This window comes from Myotis lucifugus, unplaced genomic scaffold, assembly GCF_000147115.1.
Source record: "Myotis lucifugus unplaced genomic scaffold, Myoluc2.0 scaffold_10, whole genome shotgun sequence".
NCBI classification, from domain to species: domain Eukaryota; kingdom Metazoa; phylum Chordata; class Mammalia; order Chiroptera; family Vespertilionidae; genus Myotis; species Myotis lucifugus.
The window spans coordinates 169,911-190,535 of record NW_005871058.1 but is presented as its reverse complement, the minus strand read 5'-3'; the positions used below and the strand labels follow the sequence as shown (position 1 = coordinate 190,535).

The 20,625-nt window shown below is 51.1% G+C and overlaps 1 protein-coding gene across 2 annotated transcripts in view; it reads left to right on the top strand.

The window, feature by feature from the left end:
* CHST11 (carbohydrate sulfotransferase 11) overlaps positions 1–20,625 on the top strand; it is a 218,949-nt gene that overhangs the window by 98,522 nt on the left and 99,802 nt on the right. For both annotated transcript variants that reach the window (XM_006084054.2, XM_006084053.2), the window contains exon 2: positions 8,445–8,530. In XM_006084054.2, the coding sequence (XP_006084116.1) occupies positions 8,445–8,530 (86 nt within the window). The remainder of the gene's footprint in view (positions 1–8,444; positions 8,531–20,625) is intronic.

The window sequence follows — 20,625 nt, the reverse complement described above, 5'->3', positions numbered from 1 at the left end:
AAAAAAAATTTTTTCGGAAACCCCCCGGCCCCCGCCCTTTTTTTTTTTTTTTTTCTTTTGCCACAATGGGGGGGGCTCTTTTGCCCAAACCCTTGGGGAAGGGGGAAAAAAAAGGGGGCCCCCCAAAAAAAAGGTGCCCGGGGGCCCTCCTCCCTAGGCCAAAAATGGGGGGGGTGAAGAGTTTTTTCTCCCCCCCCCCCCCCCCCTGGGGGCCTTTTGCCTTTGGGGTTTTTCCCCCCCCCCCGGGCCCCAGTTTTTTGGGGGGGGCCCCCCCCCCCCCCCCCCCCCCCCCGCCGTGTGCAAAAGGGCTTATACTTTGTGTTAATTGCTCATTCAAGTCTGGCATTTCTCACATCTACTCCAGAAAATAAAAATTAAAAACCACCAAATGTCTAGTAATGAGAGTGCTTAGTTCTGTTTTATCCCCAGAAAAGCGAAGGGCTTAAGGGGAAGCTTTGAGCAAAGCTCTTCCAAGACAGTAAAAAAGCCAAGTTTAGTATTCCGCCGCTGTTCGCCGTTTAATCATGCCGCATCCCTTTGGCAAGAGATGCTTTAGTCTGGGGCGGCTGAACGCGTATAAGCGTGTTCTGTCTTGATGTGGGGACGTTTTCTCCTCTGAAAATGAGCAGTGATGGTCAGATGTGAGATGAGGACCCTTCAGACGCCAAACCTGAGTCTCGATTCTTTATTCTTTGCTGGGCAGCGCTAACAAGGAAAGCTAAAACCTGGGCCTATCCAGACATGAAGCATCCCACATACACACTGGGTTCAAAACGCCTCAGATTTATTAAGATAAAAGTAAATCTCTCCTATTAACCAATGTCACCCCCATAAATTTAATTTTTTAAAAATGGGGGGGAAAGAGTAAATCTCCCAGAGGTACAGGTGTCTGAGTATTTGAAAACATTTCTTACCATGTCGTAGTGTTTCTGAGGACCGACTGACCTCTCTTTCCCCTCAGCTTTCTGAGAGCTGCGTAGGACTGGGCCAGTTCTGTGCCCGGTGGTGACAGGAAGAACCCTTGGCGCTTCCTCCCGCCCCTCCTGTCCTCTTTCTTCTTCTTCTGACTATTCCTTCTAGAGCAGTGGTTCTCAACCTTCCTAATGCCGCGACCCTTTAATACAGTTCCTCATGTTGTGGTGACCCCAATTTCATTGTTACAAATTGAACATAATTAAAGCATAGTGATTAATCACAAAAACAATATGTAATTATATTTGTGTTTTCCGATGGCCTTAGGCGACCCCTGTGAAAGTGTCGTTCAACCCCCTCAAGGGGTCGCGACCCACAGGTTGAGAACCGCTATTCTAGAAGTTGAGCCAGAACAAAGAATTCAGGTTCTAGCCGTAGTGACTCAAAGGGAGGCTCTCCTGTTGCATTTAAAAGGTGGTCCAGCCCTAGCTGGTTTGTCTGGGTGGATAGAGCGTGGTCCTGGGTTCAATTCTAATCAAGGGCACGTTCCTCCCTGGCTCCTCCCCAGCCCGGGGCTCGTGCAGGAGGGAACCAATCGATGTGTTTCTCTCACATCAATATTTCTATCTTTCCCTCTCTCTTCCACTCTAAGAATCAATGGAAAAATATCCTCCGGTGAGGAGTAAAAAAATAGATAGATAGATAGATAGATAGATAGATAGATAGGAGGGTGAGGTTCTTCCCCTCCGAGACCTTCTAACCCCGCCCCCTCCAGTGGAATGTCAGGCTGGAGTCCTGGGTGACTGGGACAAAAGGGTTTTGTTCCAAGAATGGCCCCTGTGGCCCATGCTCCCCCAGGACTCAAGGCCACCAGCTCTGCTTTCTAGAAGGTTTTCTGGGGGAGAGGGGAGTCCCCATAGTTATTGCTATTATTATTAGATGGCATTTTTTCCATATGAAAAACCTAGTCATTCCAGCCAGGATGCCGGCCTTTGGCCTTTGGCCTTGGATTGTAAGCTGGGAAGACATGGATGGCACATCTGTTTCACAGCCAGGATTTGTCTTTCCTTTCACATCCTCTCCCGGCCCTACCCTCTTCTCTCCCTCCTTCCCCTGTTACTGCCTAACTGCTCTGCCCCAACCCCTCACCCCAGCCCCTCACACTCGACTGCCCCGCCCCCAGCGCTTCTCCAGGGCTGTATAACCGTGTTTCTCCGGGGAGAGCCATTGCTCTGTGCTTACGAATTAGGGATTTCGAGTTGGAAGGGATTTAGAGATCACCTGGTTTTACCTCTTCGCCTGACCAAGGAGAAAGCTGAGGCCCAGGGAGAACTTGTCCACGGTGAGGCTCTTGGTTCGGTGGTAGAGCTGGGGGCAGGATCCAGGCCTGTGACATTGCACATGGACGGTGTTGGGTGCCATGTACCAGGCTGTTCTACACTTTCATATAATTCCCATAACCACCCTCGGATATAGGCCCTATGACTGCATCCAGCGATTTGGACATTGACTCTATGTCCCAAGAGGAGTTAATAGCAAAACCAGGCTCTGGATCCAGTTCTGGTTAATTCAGTCCCCAGTCTTCTCATTCCCAAGGGCACTGCCTGGTGACCCGTTTGTCCCAGTTTGCCTGGGACTTTCCTGGCTTCAGCACTGAAAGTCCCCCGTCCTGGGAATGTCCTCAGTGCCAGGCAAACCAGGACAGGCGGTCACTCTAGCTTCAGTAGGGTGACCTCCAGAGGGGGTGGGGAGAGCTGTGACATAGCGCCTCTCTGGGCAGACTGTGGTCCCACGGTTACAAAGCAGAGTGGCCTGTCCTTACAGGAGTGGCTCCCTCGGAGCAAGCTGGGTATGGCTCACCCTTCTTCTAACCTGCTGAGCTTGACTCGGACACTGCCCATCTCAGCGCCCTGTGACAGATGGACTAGACCACGCTGGACGGCAGGAGTCTGTGCATTTGGAGAAAACATCTCTGTAATTACAGCGCCTCCCCGGACTCTCAGAGCGTGGGGAAGAGGAGGACCCGTGCCAGGCTGTTAGGAAATCAGACCGGGAAAGGTCTGAAGTCAGCTGGGTGTCAGAGCTGTGCGGCCAGGGACAGGGGTGGAGACCATTTGGGCCTGGGTGACTCAGTCCAGGAGGCTTCACTTTGAATGTTGAGGGAAGTGAGAGCACTTTTTTGCGGTGGGAGTGCTAAGTGTAAAAGCATCAAGACCACTGATTCTAGCCCAGCTGGCGTGGCTCAGTGGTTGAGTGTCGACCTATGAACCAGGAGGTCACGATACGATTCCCAGTCAGGGCACATGCCCGGGTTGTGGGCTCAATCCCCAGGGTGGGGCGTGCAGGAGGTAGCCGATCAATGATTCTCTCTCATCATTGATGTTTCTCTCTCTCCCTCTCCCTTCCTCTCTGAAATCAATAAAAACATATTTTTTAAAAAGAATCACTGATTTGAGAAACAGATAGGCCTAGGTTTGAATTTGCTTCTTTCTCTGCCATTTGCTGGCTATCATTTGGGGCAACTTAACCTCTCGAAGCTTTTGTGCTCAAATGGGTACAACCATCATCAGGAGCAGGGCTGGGTGGGCAGAGGGGAAATAAAAAATGAAGCACCAAAAATATAAATAGCCCTGGCTGGTGTGGCTCAGTTCATTGAGCGTCATCCCGTGCATGGGAAGGTTGCCGGTTCGATCCCGGGCAGGGCACATACCCAAGGTTGCAGGTTTGATCCCTGGTCGGGGTGCGTACAGGAGGCAACCAATTAGTGTTTCTCTCTCAAATTGATATTTCCCTCTTGCCCTCTCCCTTCCTCTCTCTCTAAAAAAATCAATAAAAATATTTTAAAAATATATATGTGAATAAATAAGGTGGGGATAAAGGATGTTATTATTCATTATTTCTAACAGGATTTTTATGAGAATCTAATGAAGCAATGTGAAAAAAAAAAGGCTTAATTAGCATTGTGTCAGGCATCTCAGGCACATGGTAAATTCTCAATGTGTATTTCTCATGATGATGATTATTAGCGGTTGCTGTGTTTTATAAGACCTGAGTTCCAGGCCTCAGAATTGGTTTTATGAAATGCATCAACGGCAGGTTCCCACCCAGAGAACCACAGCATTTCCGTTTTGTGTCTGTAGACCTGAATGAGCGGTGCCGCCGCTGCTCCCTTCCGCCCCAGCAGCACGGGCAGGGGCACGGGGAGCCGCCCCGAGAATCAGTGGGCCCCACTCCCTTGTCTCCAGCGGACTTTCCGTCAGGGGCTCTCAGCTCACTGGGAGTGAAGCGTCCCCTTAAAACCAACAGTGCTCGTCACCATAGTGAAACAAACACGAGGGGCTTCGTTTTAATTTTAGCTTCATTTATGTGTTTGGAATACACACAACTGTTCCCGGTTCCAAGAAATCGTACTGTAAATGGAGCTAATTAGGTTCTTCCAAAAACGGTCTTGAATTTCATTGAGTCGAGTTTGGAAAGGAGAAAACAAGTGTTGCTGCTAAATAGAACTCGTGGTGGTGGGTGGACAGTGGGAGGCCAGCATTAAACATCCTCAGGGATTCCTTTCTTAGGGCTCTTGATCATCAAACCTTTCATTTTCAAAGGGAAAAAAAGTAACAGCATCCTGATGCTACTGGAAGTTTCCTCCAGAGATAGCAGGCAACGAGCTGTCCGCTGTGCATAAAGGAAGCCTTAATTCCTAGATCATTCATAAGCTTCTTTGAGTACCTACTGTGTGCCAAGCACCAGAGAAACAGCATGAATAAGATGGGGAGGATCAGTATCCCCCCCATACCTAGTGCCTGGCACATAGTAGGTACTTGATAAGAATTAGTCGAAGGATAAGTGAGTGAGTGTAGTAACTGTTAGCTAATAGTTTGGCCATCATCTCGCTTCATTTTGATGAACCCTATAACACTGGATTACATTTTAAATCACCTGTCCTAGAACTGGCCAGCCAACCAGGTCTTGGGCCAGGAAGAAACGATTGAGACGTGGTGGATTGGGCACTTGACATTGGTCCTGTGTGGCACCTGAGAGCATAGGCTGCCTGTGCTAGAATCCTGTCTTCCCCTCTTACAGGTCTTGAGATCGAGGCTCAGTATTCCCATCTGTGAAGTGGGGACATTCGTGGTACCCACCCCATAGGGCTGTTGTGCCGATTAAATGTGTGACTTCTTGCTGTGCCCTGAACGCTCTCTGACTGGTAAATGCCACCGTCTGTGTGTCTTGGTGGCCCAACCTCCTCTGATGCCTTTTCTCCCTGAGACACACACAGGGTCGATGGACTCACATTGAAGTGCGGGATTGGCAGCCCTTCCTTTGTCTCCCAGGCCTGCAGTCGGCCCTGTCATTGGATATGAAGAGTCCAGTCGTCAGGTTTGAGTCTCAGCTTGGCAACTTTCCACCCATGTGGCCTTGATCTTGGTCAGGTTCCTGAAGTTTAGGAGGTGATCTGTAAAAGGCAGGTACTTCCTTCACTGTGTGAAGGGTCACGCTTCACCAAGTGCCTGGCACACAGTGAGCGCCCCATAAATGGTGGGATTGTGATCATCCCCATAAAAAGCACACAGGGCCCCTTTGGCTTCTGTGGCCTGGGGTGCCAAAGCTGCTTCACACGGCGCCCGGTGAAGTCCGGGCAGGGCTGCAGGAGCCGCCGAGGGCAGGCGGCCTCGGGAAAGAACCCGTGCTGCAGGCCCCACACGGTCAAAGCATTTTAAAGGCCTTGTATTAGAAAAATAAACCAATTAAATAATACTGCCCCCCATAAAAGCTGACTTTTAATGGATTGAACGCTGGGGTTCTCTCCGTGGCGGTCCCGCAGCCACAGGTCTCGGCCAGCCGGTCTGCCGCCATGGGGAGAGTTTAATCTTGCATGGCGTGGGCATAATTTTACGAGCTTTATGGCTGTTTTTTTTCTCCTCCGAAGTGTTGCTATGTCATTGTGCACCAAGGGCAACTTGCGTGCATTTAACAGTTTACCTCGTTTTGGGTGGAAATGAAAAATGAAGTAGTAAATTAAAGAAAAACACAACATGGATTTTTTTTCTCCCCTCTTCTCGAGGCAACCGTGGAGGAACAAAGGACCAGTGTTTCCCCATCAGCCTAATCAAATTCTAATGGCTTTTATGTGCGGACAGTTGCGCGCAGATCGCCTCCTGCCCAGAGAGGGCTGTAGGGCGCGGTGGTGCGCTGGGGATCACACTGCTGACCCCAAGAATACTTGGGGCCGTTCTCTAGGGCAGGGGCCAGCAAACTGCAGCCTGGGGGCCACATCTGGCCCATCATTTATGTCTGTGAAGCGGTTAAAAAAAAATCAAAAGAAAAATCATATTTCCTGACATGTGAAAATGAGGTGGAATTCAGATTTCAGCGTCCATCGATGTGCTGGCGCACAGCCGCGCCCATTCATTTCTGCGTGGTCTGTGTGGCCGAGTGGAGAAGCGACGACAGAGACCGTATGGCACAAAGCCAAAACAGCGCCTGGCCCTTTGTAGAGAAAGTTTGCTGGCCTGGCTGTCGGAGGGAAGGGAGGAGAGAGGAAAGGCAGCTTGGAGTGTCCCGGAGTTGATGACTTACCTTCGGGGTGTTCATGTGGCTCAAAGTGACAAGTCCAAGGAGAGGTGCATGAGGAGTGGGTTCACCGGAGACCTTCCTGAAGTGATCGGCTACTGGCGATGGCTTCCCTCACCTTTTGGACCGCAGGTTGGTCTGCGTGGCTTTCCTGGCAGAGAATCCGGAGCCCGGCCTGAGGTCTGGTAACTTCTCATCAGCTCACCCGATGGCTCAAGAATGGAGAAGTTCCCACATCTCCTCCCAAGGACAGGGGGAGTGATTTTTGTCATATATTATGTGCCAATCTAGTTTATGGTCTCCAGTAGCTTCAGAAATTTCTAACACACCCTTTTTTTTTTTGGCCGCCACTCAGTTGAAGCATATAGTAGTAACTCATTTAATCCTCACAGCCAACCCAGGGAGCCACGTGCTTTTGATGGGGAACTCAAGCGGTTAAAAATGGTTCGCTTTAGTTATGCAGTTAATAGCCTTGGGAGCTGGTGCACGTAGAAAGCTATTGTTCCAGGGACTGGAATGTCTGGCTGGGCCTGGCCTGACTCGAGGAGACCCGCAAGGGATTCGACCTTTGTGCCTCAGGAAGACTGCAGCCACCAAGACAGTGTCCGAGCCATTGTGCTCAGGATGCAGATAGTCACCGGTCAGCTGATGAAGGGGTGCTCGGAAAAGCACCCGACTGTAGCTCTTATCTGATTAACCTTTTCCCCTGAATTCCAAACCCTTCCCCTACATTTTTCTTCTCTTTATAAAAAAGGATCGGCTGGAGATGAGATGTAAGACGGTCTTTTAGGGTACGTAACCCGCCATCCTCTCGGATCGCCGGCCGCCTGAATAAAGCCCCCGCCCCCCCATAAAGATGCAACCCTTGCCTCGGCTTATTGGTTCTGGTAGTGACAGGTAGCATGTGTGCCGACTTTTCTGGGCTCACTTTTCTCATCACCGTTTGACAGATTTTCTGGGTTCAGCACAGAAAGGTTAGGCATCTTGCCTAAGGTCACACAGCTGGTGAGTGGTAGAGCCAGGATCCAAACCCAGGCTGTCTGCTGCAAAGAATGTCCTGCTGCCGCTCTGTAGGGGTGGAATGTTTAGGCCGTGAGAGAACCCGCTTTGCTCGTTCCCATCATGCCCCCACCATGTCCGTGCACAAGAAAATCGCCTCCTGTATGAGAAGAAGGCACTTGTCCATTCATTCATTCCCCTCCCTCCCTTCAACAAATGATTATCAGACGGCTAACGAGGAGGGGCTGCACAGAGTGAGGGTGGTTGGGAACAAGAAGAATGAGACCAGAGAGAATCTTTTCCATTTAAAAATAGTCCTCGATGTTGGGCTTTTGAGACGTTCGCTTAATTCCCCTCTTTTGTTCATTGTACGCGCCACCTCTGTCTGTCTGGAACCACACACGCTCTTCCTTTCTGCCTCCAGCCGATATTTTCACGAAAAAGAACCTCATTTACCAGAGGCTTTGGGGAGGCCAAGCCCCTGACTCATTCAGGGGAAAGAGCCCCCCTGGGGGCTCGGGGAAGGGGGGGGCACGGTACTGTTCTGGGGACCGGATGCCTTGGGGACCAGGAGCAAGAGGTTCTGACTGACTGTTGAGGGAGGACGCTGTGGACTCTTAGAAAGGTCACCAAGGCTGGTGCTGGTCAACTCACTGTCTTAGAACAGTCTTTACAGTGTCTTTTGTAAGTAGCTTCATTTCAGTGTTTTAGAGGCCTGTGTTGTTGCCTTAATATTTGCTGGGAAGAACTTTTAGCATTATCGCTGCCCTGCCGGGCGTGGCGATGCCTGGATGTTGGGAAGGCAGGGTGGCCCCAGTGCCGTTAAAGGTACAGCTGTGCTAGAAGCCGCTTATCTGTCTTCCTTCCCCACCTGTTTCTTCTCCCCGCCCAGTGCCTTTTCCTTTGTCAGACAACAAACGTTTGTTGCTCATTGCTGATGAGCCTTCACTTTCTTTCCTCAGTCATGCGGAGGAACCCCTTCGGCGTGGACATCTGCTGCCGGAAGGGGTCTCGAAGCCCCCTGCAGGAGCTCTACAACCCGACCCAGGTAAGCCCGGGAGCTTCCTTGTCTCCGTGCATCGATTTGGGGGGCGGGTGGGGGGCGATGAAAAACTCCGATATGCTATGCTTTGGGGATTTGAAACTCCGTGCACTGCTTGGCGTGTTACCTTCAGTGGTTGCTTTCTGGGTCACCCTTTCTCTGTACAATGGTTAGAATTAGGTACTTCCATGGGGTCGTGCTGGAGTGAGCCCCCCGAGATCCACATGGGTGCCAGCTGTGGGACTCAAACGGCAGAGCTGGCGGGCTGTGCAGTCTCCCCTTTGGCACCCCAAAGAAGGTGCACATGGGGGTGAACGTGATTATGAAAGCCCAGGAACGCCGCCAGAGTCCCACCTCACTGCGCCATTTTGGCAGGACGCCCTGTGTGCGTGTGACTTCTGCTAAGTGACTGTCACGGTATAAATTGGACTTGATTGTGAAAAGAGTTCCTCTGAGCAAAAATACGCTCCAACCGCGGGAAAGTGTTCTCCGTGGAGATCTGGGAGCAGAGGGAGGAGTCCCGGTCGCCATGATGCGTGTGGGTCTTGATGAGGAGGCTCCGAGGCTGGTCCTGTTGTGGGAACGTTAATTGGCACTTGACGCTGAGAAGTGGTGAGTGAGCAATTAGTGGCCCGTCCGCTGACCTTCGATCGCTGTTAAGAAAGGGAAAAAAAATTACTGCTTTGGCCATAGTCTCTGAGCTTTATTTTATATCAAATTCTTAATTTAGTGTGTCTGTGGACCCAGTTGCTTGGTGGAGGCCAGCACTGCTTGGTCCTCGAAGGTACTGGACTTCCAGAAGTCTTGCAAAGGGATGAGCCTGCGGATGTTCAGATCCCACATCTCTTCCCTGTCTCTCACCTGCACTTCCTTCTGGAACAGTGGGCTCCTGAGGTTGCTCATCACAGGTGGCCTACCCAGGTCAATGCACTCCTCCGTCAGCCCCTCCCTCCACCTTGGAGCTCAGTGTGACCGGGCCAGGTGGGCTAGGCCACTGCAAACTGGGGCTTCCTTTAGTGGGAGCTTAACATTTGGGTTTTGTTTGGTGCCCAAATATTTCGATGATAGCAGGCAAGTCCCCCGCTCCGTTCTCTGTCCTTAGGAAGAGGCAGAGCCAGCTTTGACAAAGGGCAGGATTTCTGGTCGGCCACATTGACAACAGCACAAGCAACCGAGAAGCAAGCCGCTCCCCTCTTTATGTTGCCACCCTCTGTTCTCAGATCATTCCGCCTTCAAACCAAACTGCCAGAGCACTGCTGCTTTCCTGAGGAATGTTATGGGCAACATATGGTATCATGGGAAGAGCCTCTCTCTGAAGTAGATGGCCCTCTGGGCTGTGTCTGTGCTGTTCACTGCTGTGTCCCCAGCCCTAACGCAGGGCCTGGCCTCTAGCAGGTGCCCCCAAATATCTGTGATTGAAAAATGAATGTCCAGGTTCAAGTTCCTACCTCACCACCAACTGGTAGTGCAACCTTGGATGCACAATGAGTCCTCCTTTAGGCTCAGTTTTCCCGTCTCCCTGGGATGTCGGGAGGGTGAAGTAACTCGGATGTGTCAGAGGCTGTGTAAATATGACTCATCAGTATCATGGTCATGAGGATGGATTCAGTGTTGGAAGTCTTGACTTTAGAGTCAGACCAGGTTCAAAGAATGGCTTTCTCACTTATTGGCTATGTGAATGTGGGCAAGACACTTAACCCCTCTGAGGCCACTTTCCTGCCTTTATAACATGGTCCTCAAAATACCAGCCTTGCCCTGCCAGTGTGGTTCAGTGGTTGAGCGTCGACCTATGAACCAGGAGGTCACAGTTTGATTCCCGGTCAGGGCACATACCCGGGTTTCGGGCTCGATCCCCAGTGTGGGATGTGCAGGAGGCAACCGATCAATAATTCTCTCTCATCATTGATGTTTCTATCTCTCTCTCCCTCTCCCTTCCTCTCTGGAATCAATAAAAAGATTAAAAACAGAAATACCAGCCTTGCAGGCTTACATGAGAAGATATGCCTTCCTTGGTGCCTCTTATGGAGTTTGTTCATCCCCAGATTCATTCACCCATTCACTCCTTCAGCTGCTATTTATGAGTATCTGCTCTGTGCAGCTCAGTGCCAGGCGCTGGGCACAAAAGGGTGAGCAGTGCATGCGGTTGGCCTTCCACATCTGGTTCCATCCCAGGGTTGGCATGGGTGAGTAGACGGGCAGTAAACCAGTCAAAGGAGAGAGAACCCTCCTGGGTAGAGTCCATCTCTCACTCAGTAGTAGCGTTGTGTGGGTGAGATGCTCATTTAGCAGCAGTAGCCCCGGACCTGGAAGGGAAGATGGGGCTGGAGAGGCGGCTCTGGGAGCATCTGTGAGGGCGTAGGTGGGTGAGTCACCGCCCTCCATCAAGAATGCCAAGGGCAAGCTGTCTGGCCCCTGTCGCTGGTCACCAGGAAAGTGTCCCTGCAGGAAGATGGCCCTGTTTCCTCGGGATGTTGTCCCGGGATGTTTTTCTTAGGCTGGTTTCCTTTACAAGCTGCAATTATGTTCCACTCCCACACAAGGTCGGTCCATGGCGCTTCTTGGAGAAACTGTTGGTGTTCCTTTGGGCTGCCCCGGGGCGCTACGGGGAGAGTTTAGTTAGGTTGGTGGTTCTCAACCGTCCTAATGCCGAGACCCTTTAATACAGTTCCTCATGTTGTGGCGACCCCCAACCATAAAGTTATTTTCGTTGCTACTTCATAACTGTCATCTTGCTACTGTTATGAATTGTAATGTAAATATCTGATATGCAGGATGTATTTTCATTGTTACAAATTGAACATAATTAAAGCATAGTGATTAATCACAAAAACAATATGTAATTATATATGTGTTTTCCGATGGTCTTAGGCGACCCCTGTGAAAGGGTCGTTCGAGACCCCTTCCGGCAACCCCATGGCCTGAGTTAGGTTTTGTGTCCATGAGGCACTTGCAGCTTTGCACCTGATCAGGCCTGGTGGCTGGTTTCTCGCGTTTTCCTACCAGCCAGACTGTTGGCGTTGCTCAGCCTGGGTTGATGGTATCACAGAAGCAGAGAACCACCCCTGCAATCGCTAGAAACCAAACTGCTCCCGGAGACCCGGGTCCCCCTTGGATGCTGATTGGGTATTTGCGTCTGACAGATGGTGGTGAAAACAGGAACCGTTTATTTCAGACGATAAGAAACCAACATTGCGGCAAGAAGGCACCGTCTTGTTACTGTGTACTGGTGCCATAGACCAGATGCTTATGCACATTTCATCCAGTGCTTATAATAAGCCCCAAGCTAGGCATTACACCCTCATTTTATGCATTGGAGAACTGAGCCGAGAAGGCCATACAGCGTGCCCAAGGTCACACCGCTAGTAAGAAGCAGAGTCAGGATTCAAACCCAGAGCAAACGACACATCTGTTTATCCCGATGCTGTGCTCACTGTCCCCAGCAAACTTGTCTTGGCAGGAATTATTCCTTGTCCCCTCAAAAAAAAAAGCACGCAGATTTTTGTTGGACAAAAGCTTAAAACCTCTCTCGGGAAAATTGGCTATAATCTGATTTTAGTGCCCAAGGTTTCTTATTTTAGTGCCTTGCAAACCTCTAACCATTGAAACAACAATCGGTTAAAAAAGTTTGTAGTTGATATTCTTAGAAAAACTGCACTCCGATGTCTTATAATTTTCCCGGTTCTCTGCTGCCTCCCTGGCCCCAAAATAAAACGTAATTGCCGATCAGATCAGCTGGCGTCAAGTCACTGAAAGTTCAGGAGTTTCCAAGTGCATATTTGTGGGCCGCGCACATCTGTGGGCCGCCCTGGCTCAGCTCAGATGCAGGGCAGAGCTCCCATGTCAGCCATTAATAGGGCATAATTGTCCCTAAATGCCAGCGAGGGCGAGACAGCTTGTCCTTCTGCCTCGCCCACCTCCTGGTCCTCTCGCGGGTTCCCTGAAATCTTCACAGCATCACTCATGTGGTTCAGCCCTGCCCTGCCCTGCCCTGCCCTGCCTGGTTCTTTCTTTAGCATTTATACTCGCTCTGTGATTACCACGTTCGAGAAGACAGATGCACAGCCCCGGGCTGACCAGCAATTCATGAGCACTGAGCCAGGAGGCTTGCATGAGGTTCACTGGTCTAACAGGCGTTCCTAGAGGTCTCTGAGGACCAGTCAATGTTTTATTACAAAATAATAAAATCAGACCCTTATTGGTCCATTCTTCAATGTGTTAAAGTAAATTTACTTCTCCATAAGGTAGGCCCCAGGAGGAAAGATGGAAAGAGGGGGAGAGAGAGAGAAGGAAGGTAGGGATGAAAGAAAAAAGAGAGGGAGAAAGGTACTATTCATGGACTATATAATGCATCTCAGTGACTATTCTAGGCGTTTTTCACACATCTCTCATTGCGTTTTCACAACAACCCTAAAAGGAAGGGATCTGATAACCCCGTTTTCAGATAAGTTAACGGAGGCTCAGAAGGGCTGAGTTATTTGCTAGGATATCTCAGCTTCTAAATGGTAAGCTGGGTCTATCCAACCTGGGGGGATTGTAGGAAGGTCAGAGCCCATCAATATCTTTTCTGGGTGGACAAAAATGCTTCCTCGAGGCTCTTTCTGCACTCCCCCCGCCCCCCCCACACACACACTAGGCTGAGACCTGGGATGTACCCAGGATAGTTGCAGAATTCCCAAAGCCAGGACCAGGGCTCATGAGATGGGATGGCATGGGATGCACAGCAGTTGTCCAACAAACAATTGCAAATCAGTGTTTTGCTTATTGAACCTGATATTTGGAGACAACTTTGTCTGCTGGGCGGAGCCACGCTAAGCAGGACTCATCCCCAAGAACTCTGCTATGGGACAGCACACCTTGGTGAAACTTGGAAGCCGAGGTCCTTGATTCGGTCAAAGGTTTTAAGTTGATAAAAGCTAGGGACCTCTCCTTGTCCCAACCTAAACAGTTTCTCAGCAACACTTGCCAAAAGATGCTTCTCCTACAGGCATTTGTAGAATAAACAGAGGAAAAAGACATGGGGAAGAGAGGCACTTAGGTATAGGATGTGATACGTGCTGGGTGAGAGGCTTTTAGCAAAGTTATGGGACAATCAGGAGTGAGCAGTTAACCCTCCGAGATGCAGGGCACAACGGGAGGCAGTGGCATTAGAGCCAGGCCTTTGAAAGCACATCAGACTTCACCTGACAGAGAAGAGGGAACAGCATCACGGAGGGAAGGAGCAGCAGGCGGAAGGACTGCAGGGGGGACAACCCATGGCACATTCAGAGAACAGGCAGGAGTTTGTGGCTGGAGTCGGGAGCTGGTCGGAGACGAGGCAGGAAAGGAGGTTGGTGGACAGGGCTTGTCCACTGTTCCGGAAGGTTTAGTCTTTATTCACCGTCAGGGTTGGAGGCCCTGAAGAGCCCACAGACGATAGTGTGCAACGTATGGACCAGCTTCTGCTTCTGACTCAGCCTCTTGTTAACTGCAGGGCTTCTCCAAGGCAGGCCGTGTCCCCTGGCCCCTGCATGGCCTTGTCTATAAGATGAAGGGTGTGGACTAGATTGTGGTTCTCAACCCCCCTGCACATTAGGACACTCAGGGAGCCTTGAGCAAATGCCAGTGCCCAGGCCTCACCCAGAGGTTCTGATTATACTGGGTGGTCTGGGATAGGACCAGATGTCAGTATTTCTCCAAGTTCCCTAGGAGATTCTGATGGGCAGCAGGGTTCCAGAGCCCTGGACGGGAACGGCTGAAAGGGCCCCACCCCTTCTAGAAATCGTTGATTCTCACATAACCCGTTACATGAAGAGCAGCTCAAGGCACGTGCCCTGAGTTGTTTATGACCGTTTCTGTTGGAAGCCCCCAGGTCAGTTTTGTGCGTTGGCCTCGTTCACTAGGGTGGGGATCCCATTGGGAAAGGTGTGTGGGTCAACGCCCTGAGCGCTGGAGACTCGGTCAGTATTTTGTGGACAAACCCAAGAGAGAGCCCCCAGGCAGGCAGAGAACTGGGAGGAGTCCTGGGCAAGGACACTTGAGTCACTCGGACTCGTTTCACGCCAGGTGTCTGATGGGCGCTTCTGAGAAGGGAAGAAGGGCTCCCTGCCCTTTGAATTGTTGTTGAGGAAGAATGATGCTGAATGGTCATATCCACTGGGGACGGCAAGAAAGAGCAGACATTGTCCAGCCCCAACTCTGGTCAATTAATCCCTTCATTACCAACCACCTGGTAAATGACGAGTCTGTCTAATTATCTTGCTTTGACCCAACAGCTGCCTACCAGCCGAAGAGGGATTAATTGATTTAGTTGTGGACTGGCTCCCTATGCAGAGATATTACTTACTGTCAGCCTAGCAGAACGGCAGCTGGCTGGCCAAGATGAAATATTACATTAACTTGATCTTACACACAGCACTTGGGAAAATGCTTCATTATTAATTGCAGATTACAATAGACGAGCAAAGCCCATTTCAAAAACCAAGGACAGTGAGCGGCCTCTTTCACCGTGGCCAGGGGCTCCATTGTTCTTGAACCTGGGAAGGTGACCTGGTCGGATTTCCAATCAAGCCAGGACAGAGGGGGACTCCAGAGCCAGGCATGACCTGGGTCAGAGGAAAGGGTTGGATGCTCAAAGGAAGTGGGGGGAACCCAGCCCAGGTGTGTGACCTGGAGCAATTCCTTAGCCTCCCAAACCTTGGTTTCCTTAGCGGTAAAATAGGCGTGCGAGGCCAGGCTTGCAGGTCGGTGAGATTCTACATCATGTCTAAAAAGCACCCAGGAGAAGTGCCGAGGGCAGAGTTGGTGTTAACCAGTCGCCGTTAATGAGCTGAGTTTGGTAACCTGGGACTTACCTGACCGGGTCGGGGCCAGGCTGTGCCCTTGTACCGCAGGCTCAGGCGTTTTGCAGATGTACACTTGGAATTTTGTTGAAAAAATAATAAGATAGATTATTTCCTCTTGCCTGGAAGCTACTAGCTTCATTGTGAGCACTTCCTAAAAATGTTGATTTATGTGGTTCTGTTCTGGTAGATTGTTATTAGTAAGCTTGATGCACTGACTTATAAGGCCATGAGTGTGTGTGTGTGTGTGTGTGTGTGTGTGTGTGTGTGTGTGTGTTGGGAAATGGGCAGATACAGCTGTTACGTTTTTTTTGTTTTTTTAAAAATATATTTTATTGATTTTTTTACAGCGAGGAAGAGAGAGGGATAGAGAGTTAGAAACATCGATGAGAGAGGAACATCGATCAGCTGCCTCCTGCACACCCCCCACTGGGGATATGCCTGCAACCAAGATATATGCCCTTGACTGGAATCGAACCTGGGACCCTTCGGTCTGCAGGCCGACGCTCTATCCACTGAGCCAAACCGGTCATGGTACAGCTGTTACGTTTTAAAGGCCTCCTGTGGTTGTGTTTGTCATACCCCCAGCACCTAGCTAAGTGCCTGAGTAATGGCTGTTAAGTAAGACTCGTCACTGGGCCGTGTTAATGTGATGTCATTGATCTCATCGATGGGTCCGCATTCATTCAGGCTGTCTTTGTAGGCGGTTGTTCTGTTTCAGGAAGCCTAATTTGACCCAGTGTGTTCACATCTGCAGAGTAAGCTCCGTGTCCGTCTGTGTGGATATAATCTGGCGTGTTTCAGTGAGAGAAGGGCATTCGCGTGACAAAACGACCTGGGCAATTTCCAAATGGTAACACAGCTGTAAAATCTGCCATTTTCGGAAGTTATTTCCTAAATTACCCTCAATTATAAGAGGCCTCGACATAATTTGATTTTTTTTTTTGTAAGTTACACAACTCAAGAAGCTTCTCAGCCCATTGGATTTAACCTTGTCGGCATGGCTAGAGCTGAAACAAAGCCCTAGCTTGTTCTCAAGTTTTCTGCGGGGGAGCCTGGCTGGGGATGGGTGTCAGCACAGCCCCATCTTCCTGCCTCCTGTCCCCCTCACTTCCCAATGGCAGTCGGCCTGCAGATCTGGGGGGAGAAGGGCTTTTCCTCTACCATTGCTACTGCAGTGAACTCTGGGGCCAAGAGCTGAACATTTCCTAGAACTGGAAACCTTGGTTGTAAAATAGAAATAAAATACCAGCAGTTCCGTTATTAAGGATTAAGTTAGAAAAGATATAGAAAGTTCCAGGCATGTGGTGAGCTGCTCAGTAAATTCTGATTTTTTTTTATTAGCTTCGATGAAACCTCCTTCAGGAAGCTCTCCCTGATTTTTTTCCCTCCTCCGAGTTCAGGTTAAATGTCCTTCTAGAGCGGTGCTGCTGACTCACAACATAATGCGACTCACACATGTAATTTGAAATTTTCCAGCAGCTACATTTTAAAAAGTAACAAGAAAACAGGTAACATTCATTTTAATAAAGTTTTATTTAGCCCGGTGTATCTAAAACATGATCCTTTCGACATGTAATCAACAAGAATATTTAAGATGTTTTAATATCTTGTTTTCATTCTAAGCCTTTGAATTCTGATGAACACATCTCAGTTCACACTGGTCATTCGTGCTCAGTAGCCACATGTGGCTGGTGACTGCTCTTTGGCCCATGCGGGTCTGTAAACTTCCCCCTTATCCCCACCCCCCATGCTCATGTTCCCCTTGTTCCTGACACTTGTTCACACGTTGGACATGACTTTACTAGGATTTGTGCCCGGGGGCGGGGGTTGTGTCTTATTCATCTTGGGGCACCTAGTGACTCCCCAGCCAGTCACAGAAATGGGGCTCAGGAGGTGTGGGCTCTGAGGGCACCTCCTGTGCCTGTGCCTCCAGCAAGCCTGGCGGGTGGAGATTTGTGCTGAGAAGGTGGCCAGGGCTTTGAGCCCCTGGAGGCACCGAGGCAGCCACCCATCCAGGCGGGAGGGAGGTTTCCTGGGGCCCAGTGAGGCCCCTGCTGCGGAGAGGACGTCCCTGCTCCAGGCCAAGACCTGATGGGTCCCCGACAAGCATCCTTCCTGAAGTGTCCGTGCCAGTCCCAGGGAAGGGCTGCCCCTCGGAGAGGTGTCCTTACCAGTGGTTCTCAACCTTCCTAATGCCGCAACCCTTCCTCATGTTGTGACTCGCAACCATAAAATTATCTTCGTTGCTACTTCATAACTGTAATTTTGCTACTGTTATGAATCATAATGTAAATATCTGATATGCAGGATGTATGTAGGCGACCCCTGTGAAAGGGTTGTTCGACCCCCAAAGGGGTCTCGACCCACAGGTTGAGAACCGCTGCCTTCGACTCTATGAGATTCCTTCTGGAGACTAGCACGGGGCGGGGTGGGAGGTTGAGAGAACAGTGCAGGGGGCTGGATGCTTGAAGGGACTCGGGAGAGACAAGTAGGCGCTCACTCCATGTGCCCTGAATGAAACGGAACTGGAATTCCTTTGCACCCTCCGTCCCTCCCCCACTTCTTGCAAACCCCCTGTATTCGGTTCCAGAGCTGCCGTGACAAAGGGCCACAGGCTGGGGCTTCCACAGCAGAACTTGAACCTGGCAGCCTGGAGGCTGGAAGCCTGAGTGAGCTCAAGGTGCGGTTCCTCCACGGGGCCGTGCGGAAGGCCTTGCTGCCCCAGCTTCTGGAGGTTTGCTGGCGATCGTTGGCGTTCCTTGGCTCGTGGAAGCGTGACCTCAGTGTCTGCCTTCGTGTGCACACGGCGTTCTCCCTGTGCCTGTCTGTGTCCAAATCTCCCCTTTTTATAAGGGCACTGGTCACATTGGATGAGAGGCCCACCCTACTCCAGTATGACCTCATCTTCACTAATTACAGCCACAGTGACCCTGTTTCCAGACAAGGTCACATTTTGAGGTACTGGGGCCAGGATTGCAACATACGAGTTGGGGGTGGAGGGGAGGACACAATACAACTCATACCACTTGCTGTGTGTAGAGCACTGTGCTGGATGCTGGGGCTCTGGGGACAAGAAGGCCTGGCCCTCTGTTAGTTCAGACTCCGATAGCAGCGAAGGGCCAGTAAACTGTTAGAAAACGACGGCTGTGCGAGTTCAGTGCACGATGCTGGAGGGGCGTAGAGATGAACTATTACCTGGACTCGGCGTGTGCACGTGGGAGTGTGTGCATGTCTGTGTGCTCATGTGTGTACAGTCTTTGTCGCCCCGTTGAGCAAAGGCACAGGAGAGATGGCACACGGCCGAAGGGTGGACTTCACCCTCCCGGGCACAGTCCAACCTGGGCATGGGGGCAAGGACGCCCTGTCTGTCAAGGGACTGAGCATCGCCCCGGGGCCCTCCACCCGTGCCCCTCTGGTTAGGACAGAAGCCAAGGATGCATGAACACCAAGTGCCTCCGTAGCTCCTGAATTCTAGAGAGGTCGGCAGCTCGAGTCCCAGCCGACCCGCGGTTCAGTGTCTACGTGACCACGCCGCGAGACTCTGCCAGGTTGGCCTTGCCCCAGCCTTGGCAGGTGCTGGGCAGGCCTGGAAGGGAGCTGGCCGTTCTGGAACATGCCGCAGGGTGTGACGGCCAGACAGACTCTGGTGCTGCCTAAAATGGCCTGCGGCTGAGTTTCCTTCTCCTCGTCTTAAATCAGGGGTTTAAAGCCACACGTGGCCAGCGCACAATTCTGGCCGTCATCCTGAATACTGGAGAGAGCGCTCTGACCGACGTTCCGTCTCCAGCGCGTTCCCTGAAGGCCATGTCCACAGACATATCCACGGACATGAGGACGTCCTGCTGGAGCAGAGCTTGGCAGCTGAGAGCCGGGCAGGCTCAGTGCCTGCTGGGACCCAGGCCTCCCATCCCATCCCAGCGTCTGGGGAAACGCTCTGAGAGAAAGGGGAATGTCTGAGGCCGCACAGCCTAGAAGTGATCAGAGCACGGGGCTGGGCCCGGCCCTCCTGGGCTGGGATCCCAGAGCCCCCACCTGCCAGCCGTGTGGCTGGGAAAACTTCGTACTTTCTCTGTGGCTCAGTTTCCTCAGCTGTAACATGAGGACCATACCAGCACCTACGTCATAGGGTTCTGGTGAGGACTGACTGAGTCCAGACACGTGAAGCGCTAGAGCAATGTCTAGCACTGAATGAGGCCAACATAGTGTTTCTGCTGTTAATATTATTCAGGCGAAAAGGCCGCGAAGGAGCAGATGACCCCCCAGGACAGATGAGCATGTTGAAGTTCAGATCACTCAGAAGACAGGCCTCCCTACAGCCTGATCATCTTCCACGCGTTAAAAGGGAACTTTAGAATTTTTTTAAAAAAAGAGAAATTCTAAAATTGCCCAGCTGGTGAGGCTCAGTGGTTGAGCAGCGACCTATGAACCAGGAGGTCATGGTTCGATTCCCGGTTAGGGCACGTGCCTAGGTGGTGAGCTTGATCCCTAGTAGGTGGTGTGCAGGAGGCAGCCAATCAGTGATTCTCTCTCATCATTGATGTTTCTCTCTCTCTCCATCTCCTTTCCTCTCTGAAATCAATAAAAATATGTATTTTTTAAAAATCCGAGTGCTCGGGCCACACGTTCAACTTTCTAATTTAGAATTTCTGTGGCGTCACTGCTTTTTGAAAGTTTCTGGTTGGTTCCCCCTCGCAGCCGAGTTTGAGAACCGCTGCTCTAGGATTTATTACTCAGAGAGGCCTGGGGACCAGCAGCCTTGGCACTACCTACCTGGGAGCTTGTTAGAAATGCAGACCGGGGGCCCCCACCCAGCCTGCTGGATGGAAACCTGCATTTTAACAGGGTTGCGAATGGTCTGCATCAGCGATGACGGGAGAGGGCTCCTGGGGGAACAGCCGCTCTCTGGGGCCCCGGGGAGAAGCAGCTGGCCGGTGCCTTAGATAACAAGACAGGTGGTGGATTTGGGAGCCAGGGAAACCAGAAGTCGTCCTCGCCTGTCCCAGAGCCTGGCACGCGTCTGCTTTCTGGAAAATTGGAAAATAGAAGCTGTGTTTATGCAGCATGGAGTGCTGTCAGTGGCCGGGAGCTGGAGTCCCCGAGGTGGGCTGGAGGGATGGCCAGCCTCTTGTTCCTCTGGAGGCATTCAGCACTCACAGCCAGCTCAACTTGGGGAGAAGAGATAGGTGACTGCGTGGGCGCCCTGGAAGCGAAGGCCACTGCGGTGCCTTTAAAGGCAGCCCCGTCCTTCCTGGGTGCTGTGTCCCGGGGTGAAGCGGATTT